The sequence below is a fragment of the Girardinichthys multiradiatus genome, chromosome Y (assembly GCF_021462225.1).
Source record: "Girardinichthys multiradiatus isolate DD_20200921_A chromosome Y, DD_fGirMul_XY1, whole genome shotgun sequence".
NCBI lineage: Eukaryota > Metazoa > Chordata > Actinopteri > Cyprinodontiformes > Goodeidae > Girardinichthys > Girardinichthys multiradiatus.
The window spans coordinates 12456013-12473740 of NC_061818.1; the positions used below are offsets into that span (position 1 = coordinate 12456013).

General features: G+C 39.5%; 1 protein-coding gene across 1 annotated transcript; it reads left to right on the plus strand.

Annotated features, from left to right (window-relative positions):
* The first annotated feature begins 291 nt into the window (after nucleotides 1–291).
* On the plus strand, nucleotides 292–16383 carry LOC124865066 (thioredoxin, mitochondrial-like). Its single transcript, XM_047360075.1, is given in 5 exon segments — nucleotides 292–430; nucleotides 2847–3118; nucleotides 9822–9945; nucleotides 13873–13932; nucleotides 13934–16383. Coding segments are annotated over 4 exon segments (636 nt in total). The 5' UTR covers nucleotides 292–430; the 3' UTR covers nucleotides 14114–16383.
* The last annotated feature ends 1345 nt before the right edge of the window (nucleotides 16384–17728 follow it).

A 17728-nucleotide genomic window follows, 5' to 3' on the forward strand; every position in this document is an offset into this window, starting at 1 on the left:
GATATTAAATATATGGTTGAGCTTCTTATGAAGAACCTAATTAACCTCATATTTTGAAATAGCTTTTTGCCTTGTGGCACCCTCGCAGGCCTTGCCACCCTGGGCAGGAAGTGTTCTCACCCTTATCAAAATCGCTACCGCGGTTGCCATACGTATATTACTCTGTTATTATTAAGTTTATTACTTTTAATTATTTATTTCTTATGGCTGTTCAATGTATACCGTTTACTTTGATATAATCTGCTTAATGTTTCAATATTTTCCTTCGCGGGTCCTCTGCTCTGTACTGCTCAACGTGTCCAGAGGATGGCGCTACTCACGGAGCAGAGGCCGAGAGACAGGAGAAAAAGCTCCGCTGTCTCTTTTTCGTCTGCTGCACCAAAACGGAAGCACTTCATTGGTCCGTGAGGCCAAGTTACCAAACAGCAAGGTAAGAGTAACTGAATGCGTTAAATGTCCTTAATGTTCTGGACTGACGTGTGGGACATTTAGGACAGGGCTGTCAAAGTGTTCGGTTCGGGGAACTCTGTGTAGTTCACAAGGAGAGGAGACGTTCAGCCTGTGAGGGGAGGAGGACGAAGAGGGCAAAGTCATACGTAACGTGGATTAATGGAGGAGAGAGAGCAGCCGGTAGATTTACAGCGAGAATAAGAGTCTGAGCAGAAACTCGGACAAAGTTGTTGTGAAGAGATCGGCTATTACTGAGGGCGAGGAGGTTGTTCTCATTTAAAACGTATGGGCTGGTTTCCTTTACTCTGACTCTATGAATTTCATAATAGCAGACCAACATGGCTTTGTGTTAAGATTTGACTTAAAACACAGTTTTTTAAATAAATAAATCCCTTTCAACAGATGGAAACAGGTCAGTCGTCCATGTATTTATATGTATTTTATTATCATTATTATCTTTGGTAAATCGTTAATATTTGAAGTGTGTACGATTGATTATACTTTGCAGTCAGTCAATCAATTGGTGGATGCAGAAATGGTTATTTAGCGTTTTAAGTATGGGGTACCAGATGGGCCACAAACACTTGGACAGGTGACTGAAGAAAATTTATTCCTAAGGTTCTTCAATACCAGCAGCAAAAAGGGTTAAAAGCTTCGAATTTTAGTAATATATTTTAAAATGTATTAAAATTTTATACAGATTATTCAAGTTTTAAAAATGTTATCAACACCACATGTTCATTACTTTGATATAGATTTAAGCAAAAACCCTAGCTTAAACCGCTTTTTCTAATAAATGGATATAAACTGATAAATTATTGGTAATATCTGCTCAGGTCGAGCCTACAGTCAGCTGCTCAACAGATGTGCTATATGTAATTTGCCAGCTTGAATTTTTTTTAAAGTGTTGCCTCGATTAGATTTGTATGGCACTGCTTTAGTTGAGATGATAACTCTGAACTATTTCCAGTTGAATTTGTGGGTTTTTATTTTGGGCGGCGTTGTGGAAAAGTGCAGTTGCCTTCTTTAAGCCAGTTGCACAGCAATGTGCAGCAACAAGTTGCAAAAAAGTAGAACTCCAATCACTCTGGCAGTGTTTAATGTATATCTCAAGAAAGCTGTAGGAACTGTATGACAGAGAATTGCACTGGTTCTGAAACAGTAACATTTTAGAACCTTGGGGTACCTTAATACCAGTAACGGACCTACATACCCTACTAATGAAGTTTATAGAACAACTTACCTGTTTATTTGGACCATGTAACTTTTCAGCCCTTTTAGGAGCCCAAAAAGCTGTGCCATAAAACTTTTCAAATGGGTTTAGAGCAGAAATGGTTTAACGGACACCTTTGAAACATTTCAGAACGCTGCTGCGGGTAACCTGGAAGCCAAATATACCCAAGCGACACTTATAATGTGTTCTACATGTGGGAAATGGGGCTTTCATTACTATTTGTATTTTAAAATGGAGAGAGCACACCATGTAGATATTATTATAACAAAATATACTTACATACACGTAGAATCACGGCTTATGCGGCTCATTTGGAGGGAAGTATTGTTATATTATCACACATGTGGAAGATGGAACATTTTCTGCATGGATTAAATCTGACACGTCATTTATTTGGAGTCCTAATTTTTTTTCTGAAGATTTGTTCTTGCTCCGTTTTATTGTTGTGAATAGGTTGTCAAAATAGGTACCAAACGTGCCTCTGGCAGGTGTGATGAATTCACATGGTTGATACGAAATATCCTATAGAAACAGCTCCTTTTCATAGCCCAATAAGTCATGTATGAAATGAGCAACTGTGCAAAATGATAAAATAGCCACACCTCACTGAAGTAGACAATAGGGATAACTGTACCTTGGGTTATCTGAACTCTTTCAAAAAACTTGATGCTATTTATCCATTCCAACATTGAAAGGGTGAGTTTATTTAATCTTTTCTGTTAAAGGTTACATCTGCTGTTTTTACATTTATTTCACTAATGTTCTCCTAAAAGACTAAAGTCCATGACTTCTAATGCTTCTCATTTTTCTGAATGGGTTCGAATAACTTCCTAATCTTTTCCGTTTATATCAGATAAAACATGTTGCTGTTTTTGCTTTATTTGTCTAGTCTGACCTTTTATCTCTTCATCTGCCACCACAGACGGCCTTTCTTGAGCAATTCTTGCTCAACCTTATTTAGACTTCAGTAGAAAACTAAATCACAGAAAGAGGGAGGCCCATCCAGTCCTGCGAGTACAGCATGGCAGTAAACATGCCCACCTTGCACAAGTGTCCTCCTGTTTAGCACAGCAAAGGCACAGCAGCCACTTAGATTTTGCCCTTTAATAACAATGATAATCAGCATATATTCTGTGCTTTGTGTGTTTTGCGTTAACTTCAGATGGCACACCGGTTCCTAGTTCGCAGAATCTGGACCCTCTCTGTGAAAAACGCTCGCTGCCTCCCATCATCCACTGCCACCGTCGCCTCCGCTTCATTTTCCACCTCCCTTCATCCTGTCCCGAGCCGGGTGTCCTTCCTCACCCCGTCACGAAGTCTTGCTGTTTCTCACACCCTCCACCGAGCAGTCTCCTTCAATGTTCAGGACAATGAGGACTTCACAGACAGGGTTATTAACAACGATCTGCCTGTGTTGGTCGACTTCCATGCGCAGTGAGTATTGCAGGGGTTGCAGCTCCTCTGTTCCTGTAATCACCTGCAGCCGTTAAACAACTGCATGTAAATATTACTGTTAATGATGTACGGCGCCGTGCAGAAGATTTTGTCTTTTTTTCCCTCACATTTTCTCATGCTACAACCACAAACTTCAGTGTCATTTAAGTGATAGACTGACAGAAAGTAGAAGGAAAAAGGATGCAGGGTAGTTAGCAATGATCACGAATAAAAATCTAGAAAGTGTACCATGACTTTTTATATCACAAGATTTTATTTTGGATTATTTATTTTAAGTAAAAAGAAACAAAAACAAGACAATCCAAAGACACTACAACTACTTCTACGGACATTTGCTACAGGGAAAAAAGAACTTTTCTGAATAGGAAACTAACGGGCAAAATATTAACTAAGCTCATTAGATAGCTAACATGTTTTTCTGAATAAAGTTTGCTGGTCTGTGTTGACATTATTAAAAGACAAAAAATAGTTTTGAGTTCTTTCTTTGGAGGTGGGGGTGCTCTCAGCTGCATCTCTCCAGAGGAGGAGACATCAGCAGAACTGGTCAGCCAATCAGAGGTGGAGTTTGGGAAACGTGGCCACGTCATGTTGAACAGCCAATCAAAAAAAAAGAATGTAATATTTTAGGGAAGAATACCATGTAAATAAGCTGTGCTTGTTGATTAAACCATCTCCGTAGGTGAAGCGGTCTCTCACATTCAAGGTTTTCAACATGTAACCATCATAATGAAAGAGGTCTTTAAAAAATATGTAGAGAGAGATGGAGAGAACAATCCTGTGGTGAATTCACAAATAAATGTTCTTATCAGTATTGCAACCATGGTTAATTTGTGACATTAAACATTCTTTTAATAATTATACAAATGATCTGAGTGTGAAGATACATGTACAGACACAGTAAGCAGCAGTTTAAAGAATTCATGATAATCATGAGGGGATGTTTTGAGTGAGACATTTTACTTAAGGATCCACCTATTGGCAGTATTTTTCACTTTTTAGGTATATAATCAATTCTACAATGATATTCTCTGATGAACTAAAACATAACGGTGTTACAGAGCATTGCTTCCTTTCTTTGTCTTGATCTTTGAAAGCTAACCTGCAGAGCAGTTTTTGGCTCCCAGCATAAGATACCATGATGACAGATGCAGGTAAGAGGTGGGACTGTTTTGTAAGACTGAAAATCCCAAAAAACAGCACCTGAAGTAAGGCTTGATAACCCACAGATCCTGCTTCAAAGAAAGGTCCCAGGACTGTTTCATAGAAGATATTTTTTACGTGTCACATTTTCAGGTTGTGCTAAATTTATCAAACGGAGAGGCTCCCGGTTCCCTCAGCAATTATTCCAGACACATTTTAAGCTTACAAAATGCCCTTGAGAGTCAAAGTGCTTTTTCATTTTGTTCTTAAATGTTTGTGTTTGAATGTACCAGTATCTATAAGGAGAATGTGATGAATTATTTTACACATTGGTAATATTATTGTTAAAAGTCTTCAGTACACCTATATGTTGCCGAAGCAGGTGGGACGCTTTATCATAGACAAATGTGAAATAAAACTGGATTTACATGACTGTGGACACTTTTTTAAACTTTTTGTTCATACTTGAAGGATCAAAGTTTTGCTGTCTTGTTTCTCTCCTCTCCTCAGTCCTGGGATCAGTTCTGTTTATGCTGCTTTTGGGACATACTATATGTACTTTCAACATCTCGTATCACTTCTCTGCAGATAATAAGTAGCTTAATCTTTCGTTTAAGTTAAGTGAGTTGTCTAAACTAGCTAGATTTCTTAAATGTGGCTGAATGGATGACAGTTTTCCCCATTGAAATCATACCTCCAGATGGCTTAGTTCCTGAAATAAAGCAGATCTTGGACCCTTAACATTTGCTGTTTGCTCAAGGCCGAGTAACCTCGGAGTGGTTTAAAAGAGCTGTAGCTTCCTCTGCAAATATGGAGATGCTTATTCATGCTTTCCTTCCATGACTCAAAAGAACTATCCTACACCACCTACAGTACGTCCAGAAAGCTGCAGCTAGGTTACTCGCAGGGTGAAATAGGTATTCTCATGTCCCTCCATTGCTCTGTTCCCTGCCTTGGCCTCTGGTGACCAACAGAATTGACTTTTAAGATACTCACCATCACAAATGGGGCCCTGCATGGACAGGCACCGACATAACTCACCCACCACCTCAGAGCCTTGGCTTCCCAAGAGATGATGGATAACACCGAGCCACCGAGGGTAGCTCCCCGTATCAGTCCTTCAGCAAAGCCCGCGCAGCCGGGGCCTCAGGCCGGCTGGGTGACGGTACGTAGAAAGCATAATCCTAGATCCCAGCCCACAGGTCACCACCAACCCGTCTGAGTTTCTAACAGTTTTTCCCTGCTCAGCATAACACCCGCTGAGAAGACAGCTCTGGTAACTGGCAGCTCCATAGTCAGAAATGTGGCACTAAAGACACCAGCGACCATAGTCAAATGTCTGCCAGGGGCCAGAACGGGCGACATCAAATCCTACCTGAAACTGCTGGCTAAGGATAAGTGTAAATACAGTAAGATTGTTATTCCCCCTGGCGGTAATGACACCCGGTTACATCAATCGGAGGTCACCAAAGTTAGTGTTGCTTCGGTGTGTAAGTTTGCCAAAACAATGTCGGACTCTGTAATTTTCTCTGGTCCCCTCCCTAATCGGACCAGTGACGACATGTTTAGCCGCATGCGGTCATTCAACCGCTGGCTGTCTAGGTGATGTCCAGAAAACAATGTGGGTTACATTGATAATTGGTGAACATTTTGGGGAAAACCTGGTCTGATCCGGAGAGACACATCCACCCCACTTTGGATGGACCAGCTCTTCTTTCTAGGAATCTGGCTGAATTTATTAGTTTTCCAAAACTCTGACAACCCAGGGTTCAGACCAGGAAGCAGGGTCGTAGTTTAACACTCCTCTCTGCAGCTTCTGTACTGCTACCCACCTAGATTAAAAAATAATCTAAAAGGAAATCAGGAAAATCTCATAAAAACAAACAACTCAGACTGAAAAGAAAAATAAAACAATTAAATGTGGCTTACTGAACATAAGGTCTCTCTCTTCAAAGACTTTGATAGTGACGTGATTTGTGACAGATTTATTTTGCCTCACAGAAACCTGGCTGCAGCAAGAGGATTATGTTACTATAAATGAGTCAGCTCCTACTAATTATTTTAATTTTCACATTCCTCGAAATACTGGGCGAGGAGGATGAGTAGCAACCATCTTTCAGTCCGATTTATTGATTAGTCCCAGACCAAAGCACTAAAACCACTTCTGTTTGTTGTTTTGTACCGTCCACCACGCCCTTACTCTCAATTTTTAGATCAGTTTTCAGACCTTTTATCTGATTTTGTGTTAAATACGGATAAAGTTATTATAGTGGGGGATTTTAACATTCATGTTGATGCTGAATGTTATAGCCTAAATATAGTGTTTAATGCTATCTTAGACTCAATTGGCTTTGCTCAAAACATTAACAAACCTACCCACCTTTGTCTTCATTCTCTGAACCTTGTGCTGACATATGGCATTGAGTGTAAAGACATAACAATATTTTTCTCATAACTCCATCCTGTCTGACCTATTTTTTAATTACCTTTGAGTTTAATTTAACTGAGTACTCCACACCTGAAAGAAAATGTCATTATAGTAGATCATTATCAGAAAATGTTGTAACAACCTTTAAAGAATCTGTTCCGTTTTTAATTTCCTCATTATCACAGAAAAACACAATGGAGGGCAATAATTCTGTTTCTTCCCCTTCACAAATTGATTCTCTTGTTCAGTGTTACTTCATCATTGCGTGGTGCATTAGACAATGCAGCCCCCTTGGAAAAGAAGGTAATTATTCATAGGAGGCTGGCTCCCTGGTTTAATTCAGAGCTGTGTACTTTAAAGCACAATGTTAGAAAATTGGAGAGAAAATGGCGCTCTACACACCTAGAGGATTCCTACTTAATATGGAAAAATAGCCTACTGTTGTATAAAAAGACACTTCGCCAAGCTAGAACAGCTTATTTCTCATCATTAATAGAAGAGAACAAGAATAATCCTAGGTTTCTCTTTAGTACAGTTGCTAAACTTACACAGAGTCATAGCTCTGTTGATCCATCCATTCCCTTAGCTCTCAGCAGTCATGACTTTATGGGATTCTTCTTAAATAAAATTGATTCTATTAAAAAGAAAATCTTTGACATACTCCCGAAGATGATTACTTCATCCTCAGCAAGTGAAACAACATTGAAGTAACTCTAGAACCTGATCTGTGTTTGGACTGCTTTGATCCTGTGGAGCTTCCTGAGTTATCAGAAATATTAGCTTCATCTAAACCTTCAACTTGTATGTTAGACCCAATCCCAACCAAATTATTTAAGGAAGTGTTCCCTCTGATTACCAGCCCACTTTTAGATATGATTAATCTATCTTTAGTAAATGGATATGTACCACAGGCTTTTAAGTTAGCTGTAATTAAACCTTTACTTAAGAAACCTTCGCTTGATCGAGATGATTTAATAAATTATAGACCTATATCCAATCTTCCATTCTTATCTAAAATTCTTGAGAAAATAGTTGCTAATCAAATGTGTGAGCATTTATACAGCAATGACCTGTTTGAAGAGTTTCAGTCAGGCTTCAGAGCTCATCATAGCACTGAAACAGCTCTGCTGAAAGTCACTAATGTTATTCTTATGGCCTCAGATAATGGACTTGTGTCTGTTCTGGTTCTGTTAGATCTCAGTGCTGCATTTGATACAGTCGACCATAATATTCTCTTAGAAAGGCTGGAATATGCTGTAGGGATCAGGGGAACAGCGCTAGGCTGGTTTAAATCTTATTTATCTGACAGATTCCAGTTTGTTCATGTAAATGATAAATCATCTTTAAACTCCAGGGTTAATTGTGGAGTACCACAGGGTTCAGTACTTGGGCCAATTCTCTTTACTATATATATGCTTCGAATAGGTCAAATTATCAGCATAGGATAAATTTTCACTCTTACGCTGATGATAATCAGCTTTACTTATCCATAAATCCTGATGAGCCCAACCAGTTAGATAGACTACAAGCATGTCTTGAAGACATAAAAACTTGAATGACTTTAAATTTTCTGCTTCTAAATTCAGACAAGACAGACGTTGTCGTCTTTGGACCGGAGTCTTTAAAAAAGAAACTGCTTAGTCAATCACTTAACCTGGATGGTATTAAATTGACCTCCAGTGATAAAGTAAAAAACCTTGGTGTTATTTTTGACCAGGACATGTCATTTAAATCCCATATTAAACAGGTTTCTAGGATTTCCTTCTTTCACCTCCGGAACATTGCCAAAATTAGAAATATCCTGTCCAGGAGTGACGCTGAAAAACTAGTCCATGCATTTGTTACTTCAAGGCTGGACTATTGTAATTCTTTACTATCAGGATGTCCACAAAATGCAGTTAAAAGCCTTCAGCTGATTCAAAATGCTGCAGCAAGAGTTGTGATGAAAATTAAACAGAGAGATCATATTTCTCCTACTTTAGCTTCCCTTCATTGGCTCCCTGTTAAATCCAGAATAGAATTTAAAATTCTCCTCGTAGACTGTGTCTACCTGTGACACCTTTCTGGAGTGGGGCATCGTCCAAGCTTCTACTGGCAACAACTTAATGCTCACTTTCTACAGATGATCCACATGGTCCTGTCTTTTAGTGTTTAACCCTTTCTCTCTCCTAAACATAGCTACTGACTGAGCTTTTACTGTAACTAACTCTATGTGCTCTCTTTCAGACTCTAACCTTGAAAACTGGCTCAGAGTTTATCTGTTCTTTCTTTCTAGATGAAACGACTAAAGGAGCTACATCCATTAACATTTACTTTTCCTTCCCATAGAAAGTACTCCTGGATCAGTGCTTCTTTGTTCTCTTTGTGTTTCTGCTCTGTTCTCTCAAACCCCCAGTCGGTCGTGGCAGATGGCCGCTCACACTGAGCCTGGTTCTGGTTCTGCTGGAGGTTTCTTCCTATTAAAAGGGAGTTTTTCCTCTCCACTGTCACTACATGCGTGCTCAGTATGAGGGATTGCTGCAAAGTCAACAACAGTGACTCTCCACTGTCTCTACAAGCTCATCCAGGAGGAGTGAATGCTGCAAGTCACTGACTGGATGCAATCTGCTGGGTTTCCTTAGATAGAAAAACTTTTTATCCAATTTGAATAAATAACTGAATCTGACTCCACTGTTCAATGGTTAGGATTAATTGGAATGTATGTACCTGACTGTTGTGAAGTGCCTTGAGACAACATGTGTTGTGAATTGGCGCTATATAAATAAAACTGAATTGAATTGAATAACACAAGGATGGGCAGAAACATAACTTGCAATTTGACTTGAGTGTTTCTGTCAATGAGGTTCAGTTCACTTTATGATTACGATGTCCTCAAATGCAACAAACCAGTGATGTTAATAGGTTAACCTTCATTTCTGCTCTTAAAAGTCTGTTTAAATGACTGACACCTTTTCCTGCTTACCATGGATTAATAGTTGTTTTCAATTTAAGTAAATTGTGTTCTAAAATAAAATGGATTTTATTTCTGCAGTAGTTTTACTGGTCATCATCTGCAGTGCTGTCTTGGGGCAAATCCTGTCACTGACGGGGGTTGTGTATGTTGTTGTTTTTTAGGTGGTGTGGTCCTTGTAAGATCCTTGGGCCAAGGTTGGAGAAGGCTGTTGCCAAACAGAAAGGCCGTGTTGCCATGGCAAAAGTTGACATTGACGATCACACAGACTTGGCTATTGAGTATGGGGTGAGAACTCTGGAGAAACTAATTTGTTTTGCTGCTTGATGCATTTTCTTACACTAAAATACAATACCCCTTTGTCTTTGCAAACTACAATGTATTTTAATGGGATTTCAGGTGTTGGACCAGCACAGACTAGGGCATAATTATGAAATGATACATGATTTTTTATTTTAGTTTTTTTAACCTCCAGAAATCAGATCAGAAAAGTGTGAGATGTGCTTGTAATAAGCCCTGTTTAATCTAATACCCCTAAATAAAATTCAGTGCATATAACTGCCTTCAGATGATCGCTGTACATTAACTAAGCGGTTAGACGGGCAGAGCAGTGACTGTGTTTCTGGTATGCCCTCAAAATCCCTCTTGATTTTCTTTTAGCAAGCTACAATATAAGGACCTTCCAGAATCTGTGTTGGTTTAGTTTAACGTTATTAATGAAAAATTTGACAGCAGATTCTAGGATTTTAGGTCTGCCAGTACTTCACCAATAGGAGCTATTCTGGCCTCTGTAGAAGAGAAGCAGTGTCCTTTCTAAAGCACACCAATCATCTGGGTCTCATGTCTTCCCTGAGGGAAGCGATTCAAACGCTTCGAGGCCCAAGCTGTCAACCGACAGGTTTTTATTCAGCTGGAGAAAGACTCATGAAGGTGACAGAAAAATGTTGTAGAATTCTGTGGGCTTTTACATTACATGAGAAACGTTATTATTCTCTAAAATGTAGATGCTTTATGTCTAGTTTACTTTTCTAATATTTCAGGTTTTTCTGATTGACATTACGGTAGTTTTCTATTTTTTTCTTGTATAGCAGGTAAAATGTTGAACAGTTGAAATGTTCAACCAATTTTATAAATAAATATATTTCTAAAGGTGCAATTGACGTCAAACTGTGGCCAGATATCAGTCCACACATGCAAGCACATTAAACCATGGATATCCATAAATGTATTATTCAGTTATTTATTATTTTATTTTTATCTTTTGTTGGTGATGTATAGGCTAGTCTCATTCATTGCTGTCACATGGTCTGATCTTCCACACAAACAGGCTTGAAGGTTCTGTGGGTTCCATAGATTTTCTAAAGGATTGAGGTCAGATGATGGCTGGGTCAGTCTAGCGGCTTTATTTCTGTTCTCTGAAACCAATTAAGAGTTTAGTTGGCTGTATGTTTGGGATCATTGTCTTGCCAATATGCCCGCTCTTGTTTCATCTTCACCATCCTGGTAGATGGCAGCAAATTTTTTTTCTTCAAATTTTGTAGCCTTTATTTTGTAAGGAAATGGGGCGGAGAGAGTGAGTTGAGATATGCTGCCGAGGTCAGCGGGCTGGGATTCAAATCCGCGACGGCTGCGTCGAAGACCGTCGCCTCTGTACAGGTCCTTCTCAAAATATTAGCATATTGTGATAAAGTTCATTATTTTCCATAATGTCATGATGAAAATTTAACATTCATATATTTTAGATTCATTGCACACTAACTGAAATATTTCAGGTCTTTTATTGTCTTAATACGGATGATTTTGGCATACAGCTCATGAAAACCCAAAATTCCTATCTCACAAAATTAGCATATCATTAAAAGGGTCTCTAAACGAGCTATGAACCTAATCATCTGAATCAACGAGTTAACTCTAAACACCTGCAAAAGATTCCTGAGGCCTTTAAAACTCCCATCCTGGTTCATCACTCAAAACCCCAATCATGGGTAAGACTGCCGACCTGACTGCTGTCCAGAAGGCCACTATTGACACCCTCAAGCAAGAGGGTAAGACACAGAAAGAAATTTCTGAACGAATAGGCTGTTCCCAGAGTGCTGAATCAAGGCACCTCAGTGGGAAGTCTGTGGGAAGGAAAAAGTGTGGCAGAAAACGCTGCACAACGAGAAGAGGTGACCGGACCCTGAGGAAGATTGTGGAGAAGGGCCGATTCCAGACCTTGGGGGACCTGCGGAAGCAGTGGACTGAGTCTGGAGTAGAAACATCCAGAGCCACCGTGCACAGGCGTGTGCAGGAAATGGGCTACAGGTGCCGCATTCCCCAGGTCAAGCCACTTTTGAACCAGAAACAGCGGCAGAAGCGCCTGACCGGGGCTACAGAGAAGCAGCACTGGACTGTTGCTCAGTGGTCCAAAGTACTTTTTTCAGATGAAAGCAAATTCTGCATGTCATTCGGAAATCAAGGTGCCAGAGTCTGGAGGAAGACTGGGGAGAAGGAAATGCCAAAATGCCAGAAGTCCAGCGTCAAGTACCCACAGTCAGTGATGGTCTGGGGTGCCGTGTCAGCTGCTGGTGTTGGTCCACTGTGTTTTATCAAGGGCAGGGTCAATGCAGCTAGCTATCAGGAGATTTTGGAGCACTTCATGCTTCCATCTGCTGAAAAGCTTTATGGAGATGAAGATTTCATTTTTCAGCACCACCTGGCACCTGCTCACAGTGCCAAAACCACTGGTAAATGGTTTACTGACCATGGTATCACTGTGCTCAATTGGCCTGCCAACTCTCCTGACCTGAACCCCATAGAGAATCTGTGGGATATTGTGAAGAGAACGTTGAGAGACTCAAGACCCAACACTCTGGATGAGCTAAAGGCCGCTATCGAAGCATCCTGGGCCTCCATAAGACCTCAGCAGTGCCACAGGCTGATTGCCTCCATGCCACTCCGCATTGAAGCAGTCATTTCTGCCAAAGGATTCCCGACCAAGTATTGAGTGCATAACTGTACATGATTATTTGAAGGTTGACGTTTTTTGTATTAAAAACACTTTTCTTTTATTGGTCGGATGAAATATGCTAATTTTGTGAGATAGGAATTTTGGGTTTTCATGAGCTGTATGCCAAAATCATCCATATTAAGACAATAAAAGACCTGAAATATTTCAGTTAGTGTGCAATGAATCTAAAATATATTAATGTTAAATTTTCATCATGACATTATGGAAAATAATGATCTTTATCACAATATGCTAATATTTTGAGAAGGACCTGTATATGGGTTGTACGCTTGACCAATGGCAGCAGATTTTTATCACAAATGTCCCACTAAATTGTCCATTCATCCTTCCTTTGATCATATGAAGAGTGCTGAAAAACAGCCTCAGACGACAATGTTCCCACTACCAAACCCCACTCTTTGTGTGGCTGTTTTGGGGAATTATTGATCAGCAAACTTTGTGGTTCAAATCTTATTTGGCAGAGCAAGCTTTCTCTGTCGAACTTTGTGATTTTGCATTCTCTGCTGCTTCTCCTCAATATGGGGTCCCACAGGTCTCATTTTTAGCCCCCCTTCTACCTGCTACCCCTTGGCTCTGTTTTCGGGAAACATGGAGTTTCTTTCCACTGCTATGCAGATGACCCCCATATTTATTTCCCTCTTAAAAAGATAAAAGGATTCTGAGTAGACTCACTGTTCAAAGGTCTTGATGACATAAAGGCATGGAAGGCTTTGAACATCTAACATTTTAACGAGCCAAAAACAGAAGTGATGGTTTTTGTTGGCAAGTATGCGACCCCCATCTTGCTTCTTTGGCACAATATGTTTGACCCATAATCACTAATCTGGAAGTTAAAACAGATGCAGAATTTACACTTCAAAGCCAGATTAGGTCTGTTGCAAAATCTGTCTTTTTTCATTTGAGGCAGTTTTCGAAAATAAAGCCTATTCTACCAAAGGCACCTTTTGCAGGAGTAATTCTTGCCTTTGTTACATCTAGGCTGGAGTATTTGTTATTATGCACAGTTTTGTGTTAATTTTATCACACAAAATATGTTAAGGTTTGGGTTTAAAGTGAGGAAAATTTGTTCAAGGGTTATGAATAGTGCATGCCTTTTTGTTTAATCTGTATTGAATGTAGCTTTCATCAACTTTCCTACATGGGTCCAGTTTAATATTTGAAAGTTTGAAGCAGTATTGTCTTTAAGTGTCTCTGTCCCTTTCCAGGTGTCTGCTGTCCCTACAGTCATCGCAATGAGGGGAGGAGATGTTGTCGACCGCTTTGTGGGGATCAAAGATGACGATCAGCTGGACTCATTTGTCAGCAAAGTCATTGGACAATAAACCACGAGTCCCGACCCAGCTGTGCAACCCCATCATGGTGCTGTCATCTAAGATCTCAACATGCCGTCGATCGGTGCCACAGTCCCACCTGGCCAACTCTGTAATGCTCACACCCATCAACTAGACACTGCTTCAGCTGTGGATCTTTGCTTCTGCCTCCTCTTTTTTTTGTCCAGTGATGGGTGTTTGCATTCTCAACATTTTAGTTCATTCTGTTTTCTCTGTTTTCTCCTAAAAATGTGATAAAGATATTCTCTACTTGTTCTCTGTAGGATGGATAATGATGTCTGTACAGACCTCCTTCAGATTAACACGAGGGACGAACATTTATAGTTTTATGAGTGGAGGAGATTTGATTGTAAGAAGCTATGTGACGTTGTTACCTGTAATTCCTGCTTTTCTCCACAAGAGGGTGATGTTTCTCTAACATTTTGAAGGTACATCACTTGGTCATTTTAGAGTTATGCCTCATAATGTAAGAATAGAAAATGGATGTGTGTGTGTGTGTGCACCCTTCTCTGTTTCCTGACTGTGAAGCTGAAGGCAAGCAGGAATTGCGAACATGAGCTCAGTCTTTGTTCATCACTAAAATGGACAAAATCATGACCAACGAAGTCATAAAGGAGTCAGGAGGTTCTATATTTAAAGACTGTTTTTGTCGGTGGAGTTATTACGCCTGATCACACTCAAGCAGAATGAATAAATTACGTCCTCCCCCACTTCATAAGCCCAAACATATTCATAACCCTAAAGGTGTGCTGTGCATTAGTATTCAGCGCCTCTGAATCAGTGTTGCAGTTAAATTGCAAGTCTCTTGTGGTATGTCTACCATCTTTCCACATCTGTCAAACTTCACTGTGCATGCATTAATTTTATTAGCGGTCAAAGCATGCAGAGAGAAGTTTGATGGTGACAGTCTTGATCATCTTTAAGTAGATGTCATTCGAAACCAGAACATACGTCCAAAGATTTTGGCACCCTAGCATTTATATAGCTCAATAATTGGGCATAAAGAGAGATTAAGTACTGACATTTTAGGTTTACTGCTTTTATTGTTTATAACTATTGTAAAAGACAAGCAGCCTGGAGCTAATGCAGCTTCATGCCGATCTTTTACTTACTACAACCCCATTCCCACCCTTTAGCAGGTTTTTCCGACTTTTAAATGCTCATTCTGAGCAGTGAACCCCCCCCCCCTTCTTGCATTCATTCTTCCCTGTAAAGTCCGGGGCCCCGTCTTGCATGCCCTCTGAAATATTTTGTTACAGCACAGTAGAAGCGTACTCCACCTCTCCAAGGTCTGCTAAATCTGTCCGAGGGTCTTTAGGGGTGGTTGGAAGAGACAGAATGGGGGTTTTAGGTTTCTTTCTTCTCTATACCTAAAACTGTGCATATGGTTGTTAATGAGAGGTTTTTTTCTATATCAAATCAGGAAAAAGATCCACAGTTAATACTTTTTTGCACCTGTTTTGGCTTCAATTATTTGAGTCTTTGGGGTTTTATAACGAAAACTAAACCTTTCTTCAATCAGGTTCCAACATGTTATTTATTATAGCTTCTGACAGGTCCGCTTTGTAGGATAGAGCCTTGATATACACCAATTTGTTTCTATTTTTCACCACCAGCTTTCAAGATTACTTACAACCCAACCTGCCTGGCATGTCACTGACTGCATACGCTTTGATCATCCTGAAATGTTACTTTCTAATTGCTAAACGTACATTGAATCGAAGCAATCTGCCTTGCTACTTTGCCTGAAAGGCAGGTCCGTATCCAACAATAATTGAGGAAATGTGCTGGTTTACATTTTTATATGTTTTATTGGGATGGCTCCAAACAAATGTTCCAGCATCATCTCTCTGGCCTGTTCTTGCAGATTCAAGATTCATCATAGAGTCTTCCTTTCATCCAATCATCCACAGTCCATGGATGCTTCCCTTTAGCACACTGGAACCTTGATTTCTTTTTTTAGATGCCAGAGATGGTTTACTTTTGCCTATCCGGACCTAAATCCCAACAATGACTTCTGTCTTTGTCCTTCTGCATTTTTCTTTTTTGTTTTCGAGCTATATTGCTTGAGGAACAAATAAAAGTCATTCTTCAGGCCTCTCTCTCATCTTGTGGCTGTTTCCTCCCGATCAACCAGCTACAACAGCTCATTAAAACTTGCATGCTTTCATATTTGAACCACAGACTCGTTTGTAGAATTTGATTTGTTCAGTTTATTTTAAAAATGCAGATTACAGGTTGACTTCTTATTTTCCTCTGTATTGAGTGATTCTAGAAAGTTTCCTTTTCTTTATCTGACAAAAAAATCAATTTCTTATAGCAATTAGTTTGTAATATATGTTCTACAATGCCAGAATGTCCAGCTATTAAAATAATTTGAGTGTTTTCTCTGGGAGATTTTTATCCTTCACTGTAAGCTGAGGACTGAAGATCCTCTTAACAGAATAATTGCATATTTATTGCATGGTGTGATAAAGCCAGTGGTCTTCTATGCCTCAATTAGACCTCAGTCCACATTTTTAAACTGTAATTTCTTAATACCATCACATTCCTGAAAGGCTGCATTGTGTTATTAAAAGTTGTCTTATTTGTCAGAATCCACTGAGTTGTTCAAGTTCCAGAAAGATTCCTGTGGTGTCCTTTTCCTCTTTATATATTCCAAAAAGAAGAAAAAAAAGAAAAATGCACAGCTGTATGTTAAAGGTCAGCCATTCAGTTGTTAATGTAACTTTTTTGATTAACATTCCCAGAACCAATTTCAGCAACTTAGTCCCCCTCCGCTCTGTTAGCTGAGTGCCTGAACATGTTTTTGCTTCTCTGGCTGTCAATAAGCTCTCATCACGGTTCCTGAAACGCGACGCACTACCCTCCATTATCTAAGTATCATGTCTCTAAATTACCTTTTTTTATGGTATCCCTCTAACAGCTGTATCTGCCCTTTACTACTCACTCTGCTAGTTCTTTGTTATAGCACCTGAACCCCACCCACCCTCCACCCGTGTCTAGCTGCATTTTGTTTCTTACACAGATTAAGCTGGTATGAAAAGAAGCTGCCGTGTTCTGCCTTTCATTTTTAGTTTCACCCACTAACCTCAGGGTGAAACCAACAGTTTCTGTCAAATTGGGTTAATTTCACACTCTGCTTTGTTTAAAAGTTGCCATGGCTGCAGATGATAAAAAGATCAGTTGATGTTTTATAAGTGCAGACTGTGAATAATTGACTGTACACAAATAGGGCAACACAGTAGTTCTGGAAAGCGACTTTCAGCCAATGAGAACATAAAGAAAATGTGTTTCGGTAATAATTTTCCTACCTTGCTATGGTATTCCTATCTTTTCTCATTATGTCAAATCAAAACAATAAACTTTGGTGTATTTTATGTGAAGGGCCAACGCAAAATAGCGAAAGGAATATAGAAAAAGCGAAAGAAAGAGGAAATATTTCAACATCATTATCTAATTAAAATCTGAAGTTTGGTATGCATTGATATCAGCCTCCTTTACTCTGAAACACTTAAAATCTATTGCAACCACTTACCGTCAGAAATCAATTAACTACTAAACAGAGTCCATCTCTGTGTAATTTAATCTGAGTATAAATCCAATTGTTTGTTAAAGAAAATAAGTGACCAAACAGCATCATGAAGACCAAGGAACACAGCAGACAGGTCAGGGAGAGAGTTGTGGAGAAGTTTAAAGCAAGGTTAGGTTATGAAACTGATACAAGCTT